At 47.6% G+C, this 19,417-nt stretch overlaps 1 protein-coding gene across 3 annotated transcripts in view; it reads right to left on the bottom strand.

Moving 5' to 3' along the window:
• Nucleotides 1-599: 599 nt before the first annotated feature.
• Nucleotides 600-19,417, bottom strand: part of GBA1 (glucosylceramidase beta 1) — a 34,996-nt gene continuing 16,178 nt past the window's right edge. For 2 of the 3 annotated variants that reach the window (XM_035098460.3, XM_060269933.2), the window contains exons 2-11: nt 17,899-18,045; nt 15,566-15,757; nt 13,400-13,546; nt 10,909-11,042; nt 9,600-9,772; nt 7,742-7,979; nt 6,603-6,830; nt 5,425-5,588; nt 4,183-4,308; nt 600-3,113 (exon numbers count right to left, since the gene is read on the bottom strand). In XM_035098460.3, coding sequence (XP_034954351.3) covers nt 3,011-3,113; nt 4,183-4,308; nt 5,425-5,588; nt 6,603-6,830; nt 7,742-7,979; nt 9,600-9,772; nt 10,909-11,042; nt 13,400-13,546; nt 15,566-15,757; nt 17,899-17,962 — 1,569 coding nt within the window. In that variant the 5' untranslated portion in view covers nt 17,963-18,045 and the 3' untranslated portion in view covers nt 600-3,010. Of the gene's footprint in view, nt 3,114-4,182; nt 4,309-5,424; nt 5,589-6,602; nt 6,831-7,741; nt 7,980-9,599; nt 9,773-10,908; nt 11,043-13,399; nt 13,547-15,565; nt 15,758-17,898; nt 18,062-19,417 lie in introns of those variants that run through there. The other variant, XM_088659766.1, reaches the window with a different exon arrangement.

The raw sequence follows: 19,417 nt of genomic DNA, 5'->3' as shown, positions 1-19,417 counted from the left end.
CTGAGGTTTGAATCAAAATAAAAAAAATCCTTCCAGCAGCACCTTAAAGACCAACTAAGTTTTTATTTTGGTATGAGCTTTTGTGTGCATGCACACTTCTTCAGATACACTGAATTAGAAGTCCCTAGATGCTTATATGTAGAGAAAGGGTGGGGAGGGGTGGTGGAAATGGGTGATAGACTGACTGATAGCTGTTGACGACTGAAAATGGACTTGCATGAAAAAGCAAGGGGTGAGGTGGCTGACGATCGCTTGATCATGTATAATGAGAAAATAATCCAACAGCTCTGTTCAAACCAGGTTTCTCCATGGTTTTAGGCTTGGTGATAAGTTGCAATTCAGCAACTTTCACGGGAAATGTTTGAATGTTTTGTTTTGTTTTTTAATCCGGGCCAAAGGATGCAAAATGCAAGATGGAAATGAGGAATGTCACGAAAGGCTTAGAGTACAGGTATGTCCAGAAGTAAAACAAGACTTAATTGTCTCTGTCCAGCAAGATAGGTAGAGATAGAGAAATTCCCAGCACTATGACAAGTTCTAGCTCCACCTAGTGAGTAAACTAGGCAGTTTCTATATTTTGGAAAGATAAGGGAGGCTTCTTCCACACTGGACATATTGTAGAATCATACTTTGATCATTTATTATTATTATTATTATTATTATTATTATTATTATTATTATTATTATTATTATGTGACTTTAACCCCTTCCAAAACAGCATTGTCGTTATATCCATTTCTTTTCTTACCTCCCCTCCAAACTCCAGTGCAGGGGCAGGAATAAGTATATTTCACAGAATCATAGGTGTGGATGGTACCCCAAGGGTCATCTAGTCCAACCTCCTGCAATGCACAAATCACAGCTGAAGAAGCCCTGACAGTTGGCCATCTGACCTCTGCTTAAAACCGTCAAATGAAGGAGAGTCCACCACCTTCTACCTTAATGGGGTTAACTGTGCCCCTGAAGGACCAGGTGCGCAGCCTGGGAGTCATATTGGACTCATAGCTATCCATGGAGGTGCAGGTCAATTCTGTGTCCAGGGCAGCTGTCTATCAGCTCCATCTGGTACACAGGCTGAGACCCTACCTGCCCGCAGACTGTCTCGCCAGAGTGGTGCATGCTCTAGTTATCTCTTGCTTGGACTACTGCAATGCGCTCTGTGTGGGGCTACCTTTGAAGGTGACCCGGAAACTACAACTAATCCAGAATACGGCAGCTAGACTGGTGACTGGGAGCGGTGTCCAAGACCATATAACACTGGTCCTGAAAGACCTACATTGGCTCCCAGTATGTTTCTGAGCACAATTCAGAGTGTTGGAGGTGCTGACCTTTAAAGCCCTAAACGGCATCGGCCCAGGATACCTGAAGGAGCGTCTCCACCTCCATCGCTCTGCCTGGACACTGAGGTCCAGCTCCGAGGGCCTTCTGGCAGTTCCCTCACTGCGAGAAGCAAAGTTACAGGGAACCAGGCAGAGGGCCTTCTCGGTAGTGGCACCCGCCCTGTGGAATGCCCTCCCATCAGATGTTAAAGAGATAAACAACTACCTGACATTTAGGAGACATCTGAAGGCAGCCATGTTTAGGGAAGTTTTTAATGTGTGACATTTTAATGTATTTTAATCTTTGTTGGAAGCCGCACAGAGTGGCTGGGGAAACCCAGCCGGATGGGTGGGGTACAAATAATAAATTACAGTGGTACCTCTACTTACGAATGACTCGACTTACGAATGTTTCTACTTGAGAATGGAGCTCCGTCCATAGCTGCCAAGGTATCCCTCTTTTTAAGGGATTTTCCCTTATGCTGAATAGGCTTCCTCGCGAGAAAAGGGAAAACTTGGCAGCTATGGCTCCGTCCGCCATCTTGGATGCTGTTTAGATAGGATTTTTTCTACTGACGAATTTTTAGATAGGGTTGCTTCGACTTGCGAATTTTTTCTCCCAATTCATTCCTATGGGATTCGACTTACAATTTTTTTTGACTTATGAATGTGCGTTCAGAACGCATTACATTCGTAAGTAGAGGTAGCTCTGTATTATTATTTTTAACACGCCCACCCACCATGGTCCCAATGAAAATCATGCCCCCTTATGTCAACGTTAGGGTCTGAGGAAAAGGCTGGGGCACACCCTCACCATATATTTAAAGGACATTTATAGCCAAGGAGTCCCTGAAAGGATCCTGGGAATTGTAGTCTCTTTCTGCCCCTTCACAGAAAGGGGGGGTGGGGAGTGTTGTGCTTTAAATGCATGGGTGTGGGAAGTGACCAGAAACTTAACTTGGGATTTCAGAACCCCCGAAAGACAGAGTTGCGATTCCACTTGTGGTGGAAGCAGAACAGTAATGGCTGAGTGCTGCCAAACTGTCCAATGCCTGGAAGTACCCACAGAGGTTAAAACAGACCAAAAGTGGGGCAGCACTAAAACTGCGAGCACATTTTCAAAGCTAAGCAGGGTCTGGTATGGTTTCCAATTGGATGGGAGACCGTGTGTCGAGATTCCTGCATTGCAGGGGGTTGGGGTTGGGCTTAGATGCCAGAAGTCCAATGAGAAAAAGAATCACACATAACACAACAACAACAACAGCAGCAGCAACAGGCTCCTAAGCAGCAGGCAAAAGAGAACATGTTGTTCCCCTTTCAAATCTGGGCACCCATCCAGCGGGGCCTTCTTCATTTCATTTCATTTCATTTCATTTCATTTCATTTCATTCAATCTGGGTGCTCTCGTGCTCAGAGTGGTTCCTCTTCTTGCGCTGAGCAAGAGAACGAATCTCCGGTCGTTTCCTTCAGGTCTCCCTGCAGTCTGGCTCATTTCAAAAGTGCGGCAGAAACAAAAGCGTTGCCACTTAAATCCGCTTTACGTGCGAGTTAATGAGGTAGATCCCAAACCAGGCCCAAACTGGATCTGAGAGCAAGCGAGTCAGGACTCAAACCAGGCCTGGGTATCATCGTGCTGAAGAAGCTCACAGTTTTCCAAGTGTGTGGGGGGGGCGAAATCCCGAGCGCTGGGCTCACTGGCGCTTCCACAGATAAGTCTGAATGGAGTTGGCAGGGATCTTGGTCAGAATAAGGCCATCCAGGTCGGAAATGGCAAAGGAGACGTTGAACCCGGAGCTGAGTAGGGGGAAGGAGGCAAAATAAGAACGTGAGAGGAGGAATAAACAATACTTCATATCAGGACTGCATGGGTTGGTGTTGAACAATGACAGGGCTTTCTAGGTGGTGGCTCCCTCTATGTGGAATCTCCCTGGTGGGATGGGTCTCCCTCCCTCTCATTATTAACACTGCAGACGGAGCATTAAAAAAACACCACACATCCCTGTTCCCCCAAACATTTCGTGGCTGAAATAGACTGCTCTCAGAAGCCTTGACACTATTAGCTTAAGAGGATTTGACTGGTTTTTAAAAATGTTTTTACTTTTCTGCATTATCTAATCTCCATTTTTTCTTTTGGCAGGGGGGGAACAGTCTCTGTACTGCTCCTATGTTTTGTAACTTTGATTACGTTTCTTCTCCCTCCATACAGATCAGAATGAATGCTCAGCAGTAACCCGTGCTGAAAAACAAGACTGCTCTGGAAGAATAAGGCTGGTCTATCTTTTCAAAAGGGACGCGGGTGGCGCTGTGGGTTGAACCACAGAGCCTAGGGCTTGCCAATCAGAGGGTCGGCGGTTCAAATCCCCGCGACGGGGTGAGCTCACGTTGCTCGGTCCCAGCTCCTGCCAACCTACGTAGCCGTTCGAAAGGACGTCAAAGTGCAAGTAGATAAATACCTTCTGGCGGGAAGGTAAATGGCATTTCTGTGCGCTGCTCTGGTTTGCCAGAAGCGGCTTAGTCATGCTGGCCACATGACCCGGAAGCTGTACGCCGGCTCCCTCGGCCAGTAAAGTGAGATGAGCGTCGCAACCCCAGAGTCACCCGCGACTGGAACCTAATGGTCAGGGGTCTCTTTACCTTTACCTTTTTAAAAAAGGTTGGATTGACATGACATGGTCAACTGTGCTTTCTGAACAGCTCACCTATCAGGCTAGGCTCCCCTGCGGTGCCAGACTGCTACACCACTGCGCTGCCGTTTCTCTCTTTGCTTTTACCCTGCTTGCTGCCGGCCGGCCTTGTCTCACTCTCTCAGTTCCCTGCTTGCAAGATCTGCCCTGTGCCTTCGACCCAAGTGCCCGGCACTCACCGGTTAAGAACGACGACCACGGCCGCTCCGTCGGGGCGAAGTACAGCCACGTGCTCCAGGCTGCACCCCAAGCCTTTCTGCACCACACTCAGCCCGATGCGCTGGGAGCCTTCCGGAATAAATTTGCTGCGGGGAGAGAGAGAGAGAGAGAGAGAGAGAGAGAGAGAGAGAGAGAGAGAGAGAGAGAGAGACTCTGATAACTGCCAGGTCTCAGCCTCATCAGAGGAAGATCAGGAGAGCCTGGCCTTGTGGTAAGCATTTATTAATTATTATTATTATTGTTGTTGTGGTTGTAATGGTTTTTTATTAAATATTTTATTAAACCTCCCAAATTATGTAATAATTCACAATTCCAATCATACATACCGTATTGGCCCGAATATAAGCCGCACTCCCCCCCCCTCCAAATTCCGACCGTGAAAATTTAAAGCGTGGCTTAAATTCACGACCTTGCAAAAATGGGCTTTTACGATATCGCCGCTGAAACAGACATACAGTGAAATGGAACAAGAAATGTTTTATTGCCAATTTGCGAGCTTGAGACTGTTGTGCAAATAATTCTAATGTCATCCACTGCTTTCCCCGTATTTCACAGTGCAGTATTGATTTTTTTATTTGCATTTACGGTGCTACGAACAGGTGTTTAACTCACTTGCGGGTCCTCTTTCGCACCCGTAGGGCTTTCTTCTACATTTGCCATTTGCAGGTGTGAGTGCCTGCGGAATTGTAGCAATTGAATAGCAATTTGCGATTTTAGCGATTGTTTTCCAAATACTAGATATATGATTTATGGTAAAATAAAACCACTATTTTATTCCCTGGATTTAATTTACTTTTCTTTTTCCCTCCAATTTTAAGGGAGCGGCTTATATTCAGGTATTGTCTTTTTTCTCTCTCAACCCCCCTTGAATTTTAAAGGTGCAGATTATTTGCGGGTGTGGCTTATATTTGGGCCAATACGGTATCATTTTGTTGTAGTGACACATTTTCTTCTTGACTCCCCGTAGCTCCTTTCCTGGTGCTTCCTGCATTAAAACACATCTATATTTATTTTCTAAGCCCCCAAAGTCCATTCTCTACATTCGTCCATTGCTCCTATCTCAAAGCCTGCACCTAAGAATGATAGTCTGGTAGGTAATCCAGTAAGCGCTGGGGGGATTTGAACCCAGGATCCAGGCCAGGCCTCTAACCACTACACGTCACAGGGGCAGCAAAACATGCCAGCACCAGGCATCGCCTTACCTGAAGTGACCCATGTGGTAGAACATCGGCTGCTTATAGAAAATATCGTTGCCCGCATCCACGATGATGGGGCTGTCCACAAAGTTCTTGACCCAGTTGGGTCCCCCTTCCAGATCCAAGGCCAGGTTCCAGTCGATCCAGCCTGTGACGTGCTGGTTAAGGTTCTATAAAGAGAAGCGGCTAGGTTTTAACTGCAAGGAGTCGGAAAGGTTGTCTAATCGAAACCCAGGGATGCTGGTGGCTACCCTCGAGTGACGACGCTCCACACCGTCGTGTCTTTTAAGACTTTTATTGGTGCATACTTGTTTACAGTGCAAGAGATAAGAGAAACATGACTGTTCCGTCTTCATCAGAATCTCGCAATGGTGCTTTCCAGCTACGCGCCCAGCAAAGTAGTTTGGGGACCCCCAAACACCACCCCTTGCTCCTACGGGAGCTGGCACGCCTCAAATCAGGCATTGGGGGGGAAAGGGCGCCTGTCCGATGCTCCACCGCTGGCCATTTCCTGTATAGGAGCTCTACATAGCTGCCAAGTCTCCCGTATTCCCCGGGAAACCCCCGTTTTTCCAGCTGTTCCCAGCCGAAAAAATGGATTTTTTTTTTGTTTTTCCCCGGTTTATTCTGGCGCGGCGACCATTTTGGAACTGGGCGGAGCATGCTCAGAAGCGACTTTTGATGCTGCTCTGCCCAGTTCCAAAATGGCTGCAGCGCGACTTCTGGTGCGACGGCCATTTTAGAACAGGGCAGAGCAGCATCAAAAGTCGCTTCTGAGCATGCTCCGCCCAGTTCCAAAATGGCGGCAGCGCTACTTCCGGTCCAGTCCCTTATTTCTCAGGCAGGAACTTGGCAGGTATGGAGCTCTAGGCTGCAGTTGCGGCTCTTGGATGCTGCCGGAGCCCTGTACCGACCTGCTCACTTCCTCCTGCCCTTCACTGGACCCGCTGCTGGAGCTCTGACTGGTTGAGGAGCTGGACTTTATGATGGGGGGCTGTTCTCTGTAACTCCCCCCCCTTACACCCGACAAGGCAGGAATCTTTCGCCCCACGTGGGGCTCGAACTCACGACCCCGAGATCAAGAGTCTTGCACGCTACCAACTGGAGGGGAGAGGAGAGAAGGAGCCAGGGACCCCCCCAAAAAACCACTTCCCCACCCCCACCCCGGCCACAACAGGTCCTACCGCCAAGATGCTGCGGCTGTACTGGTTGCCCCGATCCCAGGAGCCGAGAACCACGTCCCTCTCCCAAAAGTGTGACCCGGCGCAGGCTTCGGTGGAGATGATGAAGTAATCCGGGAAGAGCTGTTGGGTGATTCCGACTGTGCTGGCGATGGGGGCAATTAAGTCCAGGTACCAGTGCACGGCAATGCCGTGGATGTAACGGTGAGCTGGGCTGTCTCCACTCAGCACCTAGCAGAGAAGAGAAGGAAGCATCAGTTGCTGTGAGGAGGGGTCATCGATCCAGGGGAAAGGAAGGCACAGGGGCAGAGAAAGAAAGAAGGCACTGTAATGTCAGGACGTCGCGTCCGGCAACCCACAATTTTCTTTGGCGCCTCTGATTACTGCCAACTTCTGTAGGGGAAGAAGGGGCGGCTTATTAATTCAATAAAAATAAATAAAAACCTGCAGGGGGAAAATCATTTTAAAACATACAAAGTATCATCATCATCATCATCATTATTATTATGCGGAGGGGAATCATATTCAAAAACATGTTTAAATACCATATTGGCTCGAATATAAGCCGCACCTTCAAAATTGAAGAGGAAGAAAAGAAAAAGTAAACAGTACCCGGGCTGCTTCCTGGGGGAGCTTTGCTGGCAGTGTAAGGTCGTGAATATAAGTCGCACTTTAACTTCTCACAGTCAGAATTTTTTTGGGGGGGGGGGCGGAACACGGCTTATGTTCAAGCCAATACGGTACATGTCTTTTTTTCTCCCTTTCCTTGACGTGTGGGCCGCTCTAGCCGTGCCACTTTGTGGTAGAGGAGGGCTGCTTTGCTCTACCACAAAGTGGCCCGGTTAGAGCAGCTGGTTCTTCTTTTTCCTCCTTTCCTTGACGCGCCGGACGCTCTAGCCACGCCACTTTGTGGTCAAGCAAAGCGGTCCTCCTCTACCACAAAGTGGCCTGGCTAGATCGGCTCGCATGTCAAGGAAGTAAGGGGAAAGAAGCGTCAGCCACTCTAGCCGCGCCACTTTCACACCAAAACGCCTCTGGGTGGGCAGAAAGCAGCAGTGGCAGGGGAGGCAGGCAGAGGGGGGAGGGGGTTTGCCTACCGGCACCTCCTTTTTTTTTCAAATAAAACACTGTGAGGCACTCACCACTTTGGCCCAGCTAGGCAAATGTATGCGGTTGTCATCCAGGATTATGAGCCGGATATCCTTGTAGGAGCTGTTCGCCAGGGCAGGGCCCAGATCCAGAGCAATAAAGTCCCGCTGCTGCTCGGCTGTGAAGCCCAGACACTGGAAGGGGTAGTTTTCCAGAAGCCCCGCGCCAGGTTCATTTTCCGCCGTCACCGCCCAGAAGGTCACATTCTGCTTGGCGTATTCATCCAGGAACCTGGCAGAGGGACCGGGGGGGGGAATATACCTGTTGCTTTAAGCAAGACTGCCTCGAAACCTTCGATTCTGAGCAGCCACACTAAGGTATAAATCTATGGTGCGACCGCCTTTGATAAGATACTTACGAATTTAATGCGTTCCGAACGCACATTTGTAAGTCGAAAAAAATTGTAAGTCGAATCCCATAGGAATGCATTGGGAGAAAAAATTCGTAAGTAGAAGTAACCCGATCTAAAGGTAGAAAAAATCCTATCTAAACTTCATCCAAGATAGCGGACGGAGCTCCAATCGTAAGTAGAAACATTTGTAAGTAAAGTTATTCATAAGTAGAGGTACCACTGTATTGTCATTGTCCCCTTGCGGGAACAACGCAATTACTCGGTTGCTACATCCACTCAGATAAAGCATTCTGCATAATCCAAAATTACAAAACCTAATTAAAAACAGTAAATATAATACAAAATAACAAGTAAAATAAGATGACTTCAAAGTCCAGACTTTCCATTTAAGGCCAAAATCGCTCTAGAGAAGAAACTGTTCCTGAGACGGCTCGTTTGGAATACTGTGTGCAGTTCTGGTCGCCTCAGAAACAGTGTTGTAAGGTTGGAAAAGGTTCGGGGGGCAAAGGGCAGCCGAAACGAGGATGAAGCAATTGTTTAAGACCTTTTAGTTTGGAGAAAAGACATGCCAGAGGTGACGTTGGAGAAGTTTATGAAATTTACACCTGCCATGGGGTAAGTGGGGAGAGAAAAGCTTCTCCCCCCCCCTTCCTATCAGAAGAACTTGTGGGCGTTCAATGGAGGTTAGAAGTTTCAGGACAGATCAAAAAAAGGACTTATTCACACTAACTTTCTCCTACACCAGGCAGGGGCGGCCACCAACCTAGATGGCTTTAAAAGAGGATCAGACCAATTCAAGGAGAAGACTGCAAATGGCTAGCAGCCACAATGGCTAAGATTGCTGAGAGGAGGCAACAGCCAGGCTGGCCCAACTCACAAAAACTACTTAGATGGGTGTTGTCGTTTAGTCGTTTAGTCGTGTCCCCATGGACCAGAGCAGCCTATTTTCTTCCTTCCTTCCTTCCTTCCTTCCTTCCTTCCTTCCTTCCTTCCTTCCTTCCTTCCTTCCTTCCTTCCTTCCTTCCTTCCTTCCTTCCTTCCTTCCTTCCTTCCTTTCCAGGAACAGTCTTTATACCAGGCCTAGAGACTTCTCTCTCTCTCTCTCTCTCTCTCTCTCTCTCTCTCTCTCTCTCTCTCTCTCTCTCTCTGTGTGTGTGTGTGTGTGTGTGTCTCTCTCTCTCTCTGTGTGTGTGTGTGTGTGTGTGTGTGTGTGTGTTTAAATGAAAGCTCACAGCTCCTGGTCAATGAAGGTACTCACAGATGCCATGGCTGGCAGCCTCTGGGCTGGATAGCCAAGGGGTTTAGCTTAGCATGAGGCAGCTTCGTATGTTAATCCTCACAACAAGGTCGGATAGACTGAGAGACTCGGCGACTGGGCCAAGGCTCCCCAGTGGGGATGTGAATCCTGGTCTCCCAGAGTCCAGAACCAGGAATCCATGCTCGCTCTCTCCCTCTCTCTCATATCTTCGGCTCCTTCCCTCAGCAAATACCAATTTTACCTGACAAAATAGTTGGCCCACGTCTTGTGGTACCGGTCCCCCGCCTGCCCTTTGAGGGACCCCTTCCCATTCCACGCATTGTTGGTTTTCATCCAAATCGGAGAAGACCATGGACTGGCCATTAAGGAGATGGGTTTCTTAGACATAGCCTTGGCACGGTGGACGAGGGGGATCTGTGGGGAGAAAGAGAGCAAGGAGCCGGTGAGGAAGGTTTCGGACAAAAGGAGCCGAAGCTCCGGTTATTCCTTCGTGAGGTGCAACTCGTTTGATTACAGCAGCTCAAGGCCAGAAGGACACCTCTACATATTCTAGAACAGGCATCCCCAAACTGTGGCCCTCCAGATGTTTTGGCCTACAACTCCCATGATCCCTAGCTAACGGGACCAGTGGTCAGGGATGATGGGAATTGTAGTCCAAAACATCTGGAGGGCCGAAGTTTGGGGATGCCTGTTCTAGAACGAATCCTTTTAAAGCCATTTTTTGGGGGGTGTTGCCATATCATCATCATCATCAGGTTCTACTGGTCAAACCAAATACAGGTTGCAGCCAAAAACAAAGAAAGAAAAGACGTGTCTCAAAAACATAATATATAGCACCTATGATTAAAACATTATAATCCACAAATGGCAGAAAACTCAGGGCACAAGAAAGGACTCTTGGGCTTTCCTGAGGTGAGAAGCTTTTATCGCAAACTTCGCTGTGTTAAACATAACCGGCTTGGGAATTGATTTTATTGACGTTGGCAGCCGTATCTGAAAAAACAAGTCATCAGCTGAGGGTCACCCAAGGAGATGATGGTCCACTGGACTTCACACCCAGGGACAATAGGAGTTGTATTTCAGCAACACCTGGAAGGCCAAAGATGTTCCCCACACCTGATATAAATTAAATAAACACCGACAACTGGGAAACACTGGCCTGCGAGTGCTCCAATTGGAGAACAGCCTTTACCAAAGGTGTCGTGGGCTTTGAAGACACTCGAACTCAGGACGCAAGGGAGAAATGGGCTAAGAGGAAGGCACGCTTGGCAAATCCACACCGTGGCCAACTCCTGCCCGTAAACCTATGCCTCCACTATGGAAGGACGTGTGGATCCAGAACTGCCCTCCACAGACACTTGCGGACTCGCTGTTAAAACCGTGTCTATGGAAGACAACCCTACTCGGCTACGAGGGATCGCCAAAGAAGAAGATAAATTAAGTAAGAGAAACGACACAGGCCTCTGCCCACGAGGGAAGAAGGCTGCAGCCGCCACCCCCTGCCTGCCAACCCCCCCCCCCCCGGCCACCTCCACAGCCACCCCACTCACTTTCAGTTGGATGTCCTCATGAACCAAGCTGAAGTTCTTCAGCTCAAAGTCGTACGGCGAGTCGTCGTAAGAGTAAGGGCGCACGGAAAAGTCGCAGCTTGCCATGGGCATGCGCAACAGGTTGTACTCAATCCCTGCAGGTGTGGAGGGAGAGAAGACATGTCAAGGGACCACCTTATACCAAGTCAGAGCACCGATCCATCGAGCTGAATGCTGGCAACACCCAGGGATGGGGAGGAACCTGTGGGTCTCCTGGAAGCGGCCAGACTCCAGCTCCCACCAACCCCCAGCCAGCATGGCCAATGGGCAGGGCTGATGGGAGTTGTAGTTTAGCAACATCTGGAGGACCACAGCTTCCCTGGTCTACTCCAGTCAGCAGCCACTCTTCCAGGATCTCTCTCAGCCCTTCGACCCAAGCAGAAATGTTGGGGACTCAGCCTTCTGCATGCAAAGCCTCTGATCTCCATTAACCATTAAGCAAAATAGGCACGTGCTTAGGGCATCGAGGGAAAGCGGGCACCACGTAAATTTCACATTGCCGGATTTTTAACATTAACGGTCACAGATTGCTCCGCTGAGCGTTCATTTCCTCAGATGAAGCGTATCAAAAAATTCCAGCAGAACTACTATGCAACAAGGCAAGCCGGGTGCCTCGCCTCTACTAAGTATAGAAGCAGATGTGTTACGTAAGGATCCGATCAAAGACTCTGCAATTAGAAAAAGCAGAATGGAAGTGGAAGTGCACAAAAACAAATATTACCCCCTCCCCATCTTACTGTCAGTTTTGTTTCAAGGAAAAAAACAGTATTCTACAATTTATTGTTGTTTATATTTTGAATTAGATATATATGGAGGGCACCAAAAGCTTTGAAGTGCTTGGGGTCTCTAAAGGTCTTAATTCATGAGGCCGGAGGAACATCGCTTGGCTGTGAGGCGTGAAGGCCGTTCCCTGAAAGGCCCTTTCCACCTGGCCTAGGGGGCGAGGCCCAGACTCACCAGCCCCACTGAAGAGGCTCCTCATGAGGCTGGGGAAACATCGCCCAGCTATTGTTTTATTGATTGATTGATTTAATATGCCGTAAACCACTTTGAGATTTTTATTAAAAACTAGCTGGCCCTGCCATGCATTGCTGTGGCTCAGTCTGTTAAATGGAGCCTCAGAGTCCCCCTTCAAACTCCCCTCACCTTCAGAGTCCCCCTGTTTTACGTGTGTTATGTTTACACAGGCACATCCCTGTGTCTCCCCCCACCCTGTCCCGACCCATGACCTATTCGGGCCCCCCATCCCCCACCCAGGCAAGCCCCCACCTCCACTTGGCCTAGTCTGGAAAGCGGCCTAGTCTGCAAAGCCGAGACAAGATAGTGTGGAGAGGGAAGCTTTCCTAGGTGCAGTACCAGTGTAGCCATCGCTAGAGGGCGCTGTGTTGCAATCTCTCCTGTACTCCCAGCATGCACTTTTGTATGATTTGTGAGTTCTGAAACACGGAGGTTTGGGAGTTTCACCTGCCAGAGGTGTGACATCTGTCTATGCAACTTGTATAAGAACCTCCGCACAGTGGAATGGAACATTGTGTCCAAATTTGAGCGGAATCGGGCAAGCAGTTTCTGAGAAAGGTGCTGTGTCACCTACATGCACCTTTTACATTTTTATATATAGGTCAGCGGTTCGAATCCCTGTGACGGGGTGAGCTCCTGTTGCTTGGTCCCAGCTCCTGCCAACCTAGCAGTTCGAAAGCACATCAAAATGCAAGTAGATAAATAGGAACCGCTATAGCGGGAATGTAAACGGCGTTTCCATGTGCTACTCTGGTTTGCCAGAAGCGGCTTTGTCATGCTGGCCACATGACCTGGAAGCTGTACGCTGGCTCCCTCGGCCTATAATGCGAGATGAGCGTGCAACCTCAGAGTCGGTCACGACTGGACCTAATGGTCAGGGGTCCCTTTACCTTTACCTATATACAGTGGTGCCTCGCTAGACGAATTCCCTGTAAGATGAATTTTTCGCTTAATGAAGAGATTTTTCGAGTGGAGGTTACCTCGCTAGACGAATTTGTTTTACGGAGAATTCGTCTAGTGAATCGCGGTTTCCCATAGGAATGCATTGAAATTCAATTAATGCGTTCCTATGGGCAATTTCCCCCCCCAATGCGTTCCTATGGGATTCACTAGACGAATTTTTCGTTATGCGAATTGACCCGTGGAACGAATTAAATTCGTCTAGCGAGGCACCACGTGAAGTTCCTAGTTCTAGTTCTAGGGGCCTTGTTGCTGCTGAATCTGGTTCAATGGACTTCCACCCACCATCCTGGGCTCCGCGGACCCTCTGATCCCCCCCCCCCCAGCTCGGAACCAGGTCTGCATCCTTAGCTGTTGGCAATGTAGCCTCAGACCCAAAGCCCTGGTCACTGCTGGACAGACCCATCCCTTTCCCTGGTCTCCCCAAGTGCTGATTGCCTCCAACCACTCCAACCACCAGTCCCTGAGCCCTCACCTTCATCTGAGAAGTAGGATCGCAGCAGATGGTTCTGGGTTTCTGGTGTCAGAGAGAGGACATTGATGCCAACCGAGTCAGTGATGGAGCCCCCGAAGCCTTTGATGATTTGGTACCGCTGGGCCAGCTCCAGAACGAGGACCAGGGCTGAGAGGCAGAAGTACAGAAGGAGAGAAGGGTGTGCTTTCAGCTTTCAGCCACCCAATCTTAAACAACTCCTCACCCACAATAATACAACCACCAGACTTAACATGGACACTGGTACCAGAGCCTGCAATAAACCCAGATGCCAACTTTGCTGCCACATACACCCGGACAACATCATTACTGGCCCCAACAACATCCAACATACCATCTCAGGACTATTTAATTGCTCATCTTCTAACATTGTGTATGCCATCAAATGCCAATGTTGCCCTTCAGCTCTCTATATTGGACAAACAGGCCAAACCCTACGCCAAAGGATAAATGGACATAAATCTGACATCAGGAACCATAAGACTGAAAAACCAGTAGGAGAACACTTCAATCTCCCAGGACATTCTATACAAGATCTCAAAGCAGCTGTTTTATTACAGAGAAATTTCAGGAACAGACTGGAAAGAGAAGTTGCTGAATTGGAAATCATTACCAAGCTTAAAACCATGGAAGCACCTGGGATGAATAGAGACATCGGATTCTTATCTCATTATGCATGATCAAGCTTTCTTTAGCACCTCAGCCCAGGACTAATTGCAGCCATCAGCAGCCATTAACAGCCATCTACAGGTTTACCACTCCCATCAGCCCAACACCCATTCCCACCCACCCCCACCACCCTCTGTATATATATAGGGTCTGACACTTCTGTTTCTAGTGTATCTGAAGAAGTGTGCATGCACACGAAAGCTCATACCAAAATATAAACTTAGTTGGTCTTTAAGGTGCTACTGAAGGAATTTTTTTATTTGCTTCGACTCAGACCAACACGGCTACCTACCTGTAACTTTCAGCAGGAGTGAGACACCCACCAGGGCCTTTTCCGTGCTGGCTCCCTGGAATGCCATCATTATTACCTTTCCAGGGGAATTTTGGAAATATTCGTGTTTAGCCAGGCTTATAGAATCAAAGAGTTGTAGGTTAGGAAGGAACCCCCAAGGGTCTTCTAGTCCAATGCAGGAATCTCAACTAAAGCATCTATGACAGGTGGCCATCTAACCTCTGCTTGAAAAACTCCAAGGAAGGAGAGTCCGCCACCTCCTGAGGGAGACTGTTCCCCTTTCAAACAGCTCTTGCTGTGTCAGAAAGTTCTTCCTGATGTTTATTCAAAATCTTGTCATATGAATCCATTGGTTTGGGTCCTACCCTCCAGAACAGGAGAAAACAAGCTTGCTCCACCTTCCATGTGACAGCCCTTTAGATATTTAAAGATGGCTATCCTATCTCCTCTTAGTCTCCTCTTTGCCAGGCTAAACATACCCAATTCCCTCAAACATTCCTCATAAGGCTTGGTTTCCAGGCCCTTGATCATCTTGGTTGCCCTCCTCTGCACACCTTCCAGCTTGTCGATATCCTTCTTAAATTATGGCGCCCAGAACTGGGCACAGGACTCCAGGTGTGGTCTGACCAAGGCAGAATAGAGCAGGACGACGACTTCCCTTGACCTGGAAGGTCAAAGAACCTCGAGATCACTGGGCTAGTGTCATGGACTGGCTTTGACAGCTAGCTTACAAACCACCCCAACTCTCTTGATTCTCTCACACCCAGAGGACCCCCAAAAGTCACCAGCGCTTTCACGCAAAGCCGTCACTTCCCCAAAGCCTCTTGGGACAAGGAAGCCTTGACCTGACAGCCAAAAGACCCCAAGGAGGGAGCCAGGCTCATTTCTCCAAGAAAGGAAGTTCCAAAGAATGCTGCTTGTTCATGTTAAACTGCAGTTGTTGTTCATAAAGCAAATATTCAAGGCTGTATGCAAAGTGGGCCAGTGTCATCTTAAATGTCGTCTTAATTTTGGGGAAGACAAATCGCTATACAGAGAGATTTAATAATGCAGAAAAAATAGGTTAGAATATTTTAGATTCCCCCCCTTCTACATTTGTGTGATTATTTTTATGTACATTAATAGTCAAGTTTTACGTGAAGCAATAAATGAGGAAAAATAAAGAAAACAACAACAATAAGTGGTACCTGGGGTGGTCGTTTTCCCCTGGAATTTCCCTTCGCTGCGCTCCATCCGGCTAGTGGACCGGCTGCTTTCGTATTTGACGAAGTAGCCGGCTGGCGGGAGGGAGACGGGGTCCTGCGTGTCGCAGTAGGTGCGGTTGCAGACGCAAACCATCGCGTCCCGGCCAAAGAACTTTGGGATGCAGGGTTGGCTCCCTGGATGGGATAAGGAAGAGGTCAGTTGTTGGGCGGGGCAGAGGCAAGACCCACATCTTCACTCAGAGGCTCTCCAGGAAAGACAGAGGAAGACAGGGCAGCCCTTGTAAGGGGGCTCAGCATGGCAAAAAACCCAAAACGATCTACAGTGGTACCCTGGTTTTAGAACAGCTTGGTTTATCAACAACTGGGAAACAGAATACTGCAAACCTGGTCCAGTTTGTGAACTTGGCCTTGGACTTCGAGTGTGTTCTGTTTGTGAATGGAGCCCCCTGCTGCTGATCAGAGAGGCTTCCTGTTGAGTCTGTCAGCTGTTGAGTCCCGAGCAGCCATGCACCACAGAGGTGATATTTGGAGCTTTCGTTTTTGCATTTTTGTTTGTGTGACTTTTTCAGGTTTTTGACTGTGACTTGTTCTTCGTTTCATGGGACTCGTGACTTCGTTTTGTGACTTTTTTTGGTGACTGTGTGGAACTGTGTCTTCGGCTACTGATTGATTGATTGTGGGACTGCAGAAATGGATAAAAGCCCCTCCCCTCCCCATCCAAACAATGACTATCATCAGTGCACACAAGGGGGGGAAACTAATTTTGATTTTTATAATCTACAATACTGTCTTATATATTTTACAGTACAGTACATTGATGGTGATCTCGTTAGATAGGAAAATTCATGTTAAATTGCTGTTTTGTTGTTGTTGTTTAGTCGTTTAGTCGTGTCCGACTCTTCATGACCCCATGGACCAGAGCACGCCAGGCACTCCTGTCTTTCACTGCCTCCCGCAGTTGTTGGTAGCTTCGAGAACACTGTCCAACCATCTCATCCTCTGTCGTTCCCCTTCTCCTAGTGCCCTCAATCTTTCCCAACATCAGGGTCTTTTCCAAGGATTCTTCTCTTCTCATGAGGTGGTATTGGAGCCTCAGCTTCACGATCTGAGGCTCCAGTTGCTGGAAATTGCTGTTTCAGGGGTTGTTTTTTAAAGCCTGCAACGGATTAATCCATTTTGCATTACTTTCTATGGGAAAGCGCGCCTTGGTTTCCAAACGCTTTGGTTTTGGAACAGACTTCTACACATTATACCGGGCCGCTACCCCAAACAGTGGGACTGACCCCTGGGGCTTTGCACACCTTTAGGAACGGCCCTGTTCACACTGCGTCATCCGGTTGCAGGTCGCACTTGTTGTATACTGATGTTCCCGGGCCTCTGAAACCCAGCCACCGGTTGACCTGAAGTAGTTTCTCTGCTCTGCTCTGGGCAATGCAGTCCCAAAATGGTCAAGAGAATTCTATAAATATCATGACTACACAGACTGTGGCCTTCATTAGCCAGTTTCAAAATGCCTGTTAGCAGTGTGAATCGGAAAAAGCATAATAGCGATAACAATAATTTATGTGCCGCCCATCTGACTGGGCTTCTCAACAATGATAAAACCACAGTAAAAGATCCAATGTTAAAAAGTTCCCCATACTGGGCTGCCTTCAGGTGTCTTCTAAAAGTCAGATACTTGTTTATTTCCTTGACATCTGACAGGAAGACGTTCCACAGGGCAGGCACGACTACCCAGAAGGCCCTCTGCCTGTATTCCTGGTCCATGGGAGGCATCACAAATTCCTGAGTGGTTTCTCCATCAATGGCTCTTCCCAAAGAACTCTGGGAATTCTAGTTCTGGGAGGAGAATATGGGTGTATCCTAATAACTCTCAGCACCCTTGACAAACTACAGCTCCCATAATTCTTTTTTTGGGGGGGGAGCCAGGACTGTTTAAAGTGATATAGTGCTTTAAATGAATGTGGCCTTAGCCAGGCATCCCCAAACTGGCACCCCCAAACTGCAGCCCTCTGGATGTTTTGGCCTACAACTCCCATGATCCCTAGCTAACAGGACCAGTGGTCGGGGAAGATGGGAATTGTAGTCCAAAACATCTGGAGGGCCGAAGATTGGGGATGCCGATTGGAAATCGGGCGGCGCCAGGACCCAAAATGGAGCCTCCCTGGCAGGTAGGAAATCAGGGGATTTAGGGGATTTTTTCCAATCCGGGCTGCCAGCGGGAAACGGTTTAAAATACGGGGGTTTCCCGCGAAAAACGGGAGACTTGGCAGCTATGGCCAGCGCACAAACAGCTTCACCAACGTCTTACTTACCCATCACTCCAGCTGCTATGTGCAACAAGAGCAAACCCAGAAGGCTGGCTGGGCAGAACCCCATTGTGGCGCTGGAGTCCAAACGGTGTCAAGGCCGGACGAGGATGGACCAGGGAGAACGAGGCCCGCCGCGATGTCTCTTCGCATCTGCACACAAGGGGAAGAGACTTTAAGGAGCGACTCACCTGCCCGCACTGCGGATGTATTCTGCTCTGGTCAGACCTCACCTGGAGTACTGTGTCCAGTTCTGGGCACCACAGTTCAAGAAGGATACTGACAAGCTGGAATGTGTCCAGAGGAGGGCAACCAAGATGGTCAAAGGCCTGGAAACGGTGCCTTATGAGGAACGGCTTAGGGAGCTGGGTATGTTTAGACTGGAGAAGATAAGGTTAAGGGGTGATATGATAGCCATGTTCAAATATATAAAAGGATGTCATATAGAGGTGGGTGAAAGGTTGTTTTCTGCTGCTCCAGAGAAGCGGGCACGGAGCAATGGATTCAAACTACAAGAAAGAAGATTCCACCTAAACATTAGGAAGAACTTCCTGACAGTAAGAGCTGTTCGGCAGTGGAATTTGCTGCCAAGAAGTGTGGTAGAGTCTCCTTCTTTGGAGGTCTTTAAGCAGAGGCTTGACAGGCATATGTCAAGAATGCTTTGATGGTGTTTCCTGCTTGGCAGGGGGTTGGACTGGATGGCCCTTGTGGTCTCTTCCAACTCTACGATTCTATGATTCTGAACTGCGTTCAGATTATTGGCCAAAGAAGGTAAGGTGGGTGGCATTAATAGTCTAGGGCTGCACCCAGCATTAAATTAATAGGCATGATCTAACTTTGGTTTTAATTTGTTGGAAGCCGACCATCATTCCTCCTTTTAAATGTGGCTTCAGATCAGGGTGGATAAAAATCAATGATTTCTTAAATAAAGATACTTTAAAAATCAGATTTTTTAAAATTTAAATCGGATTTTTTTTAATTTAAATTGGATTTTTAAAATAAAATGCTTTTGGAGGAAAAATATTTCTAAAGATAGTTTTCTATTTAAGATACATTACAGTCGAAAGGCTATTCATCAGGAAATAAGGATATGTTTAAGTTTTTGATGTGGGCTAAAACTCAGTCAAAGTTTTGTTTTTGTTTTTTTAATTGTTTAACCACATCAGTTAACAAACATGGATACATATGCCATAATATTATTGTTTTAGTTAAATAAATTGTTTAAAATGTTATTAAGAAAATGATTGTTTCCCTCCTTCCAATAAAGTACAGCAGAAAAGTTGTCCAAATATAAACAGTTAACTTATTAAACCTCACAATAATTTCAAAATTATCGGTCTATGTAGGCTATTTCTGATAGTACTGTATAACCAAATCAGCAATTGTTAATATAGGTGTGAAAACTACTCTGGAAATTTATTATTCCAAAAATGAAACCTTCGTCTGGTTGTAAATGTTAAGATTATACCAGCAAGAATGAGTCTTTCTGTAAAAAAATATATGATTTAAATCAAGTCTTACTGAC

The sequence above is a fragment of the Zootoca vivipara genome, chromosome 16 (genome assembly GCF_965207765.1).
Source record: "Zootoca vivipara chromosome 16, rZooViv2.hap1.1, whole genome shotgun sequence".
NCBI classification, from domain to species: Eukaryota; Metazoa; Chordata; class Lepidosauria; order Squamata; family Lacertidae; genus Zootoca; species Zootoca vivipara.
This window is presented reverse-complemented; position numbering and strand designations above follow the sequence as displayed.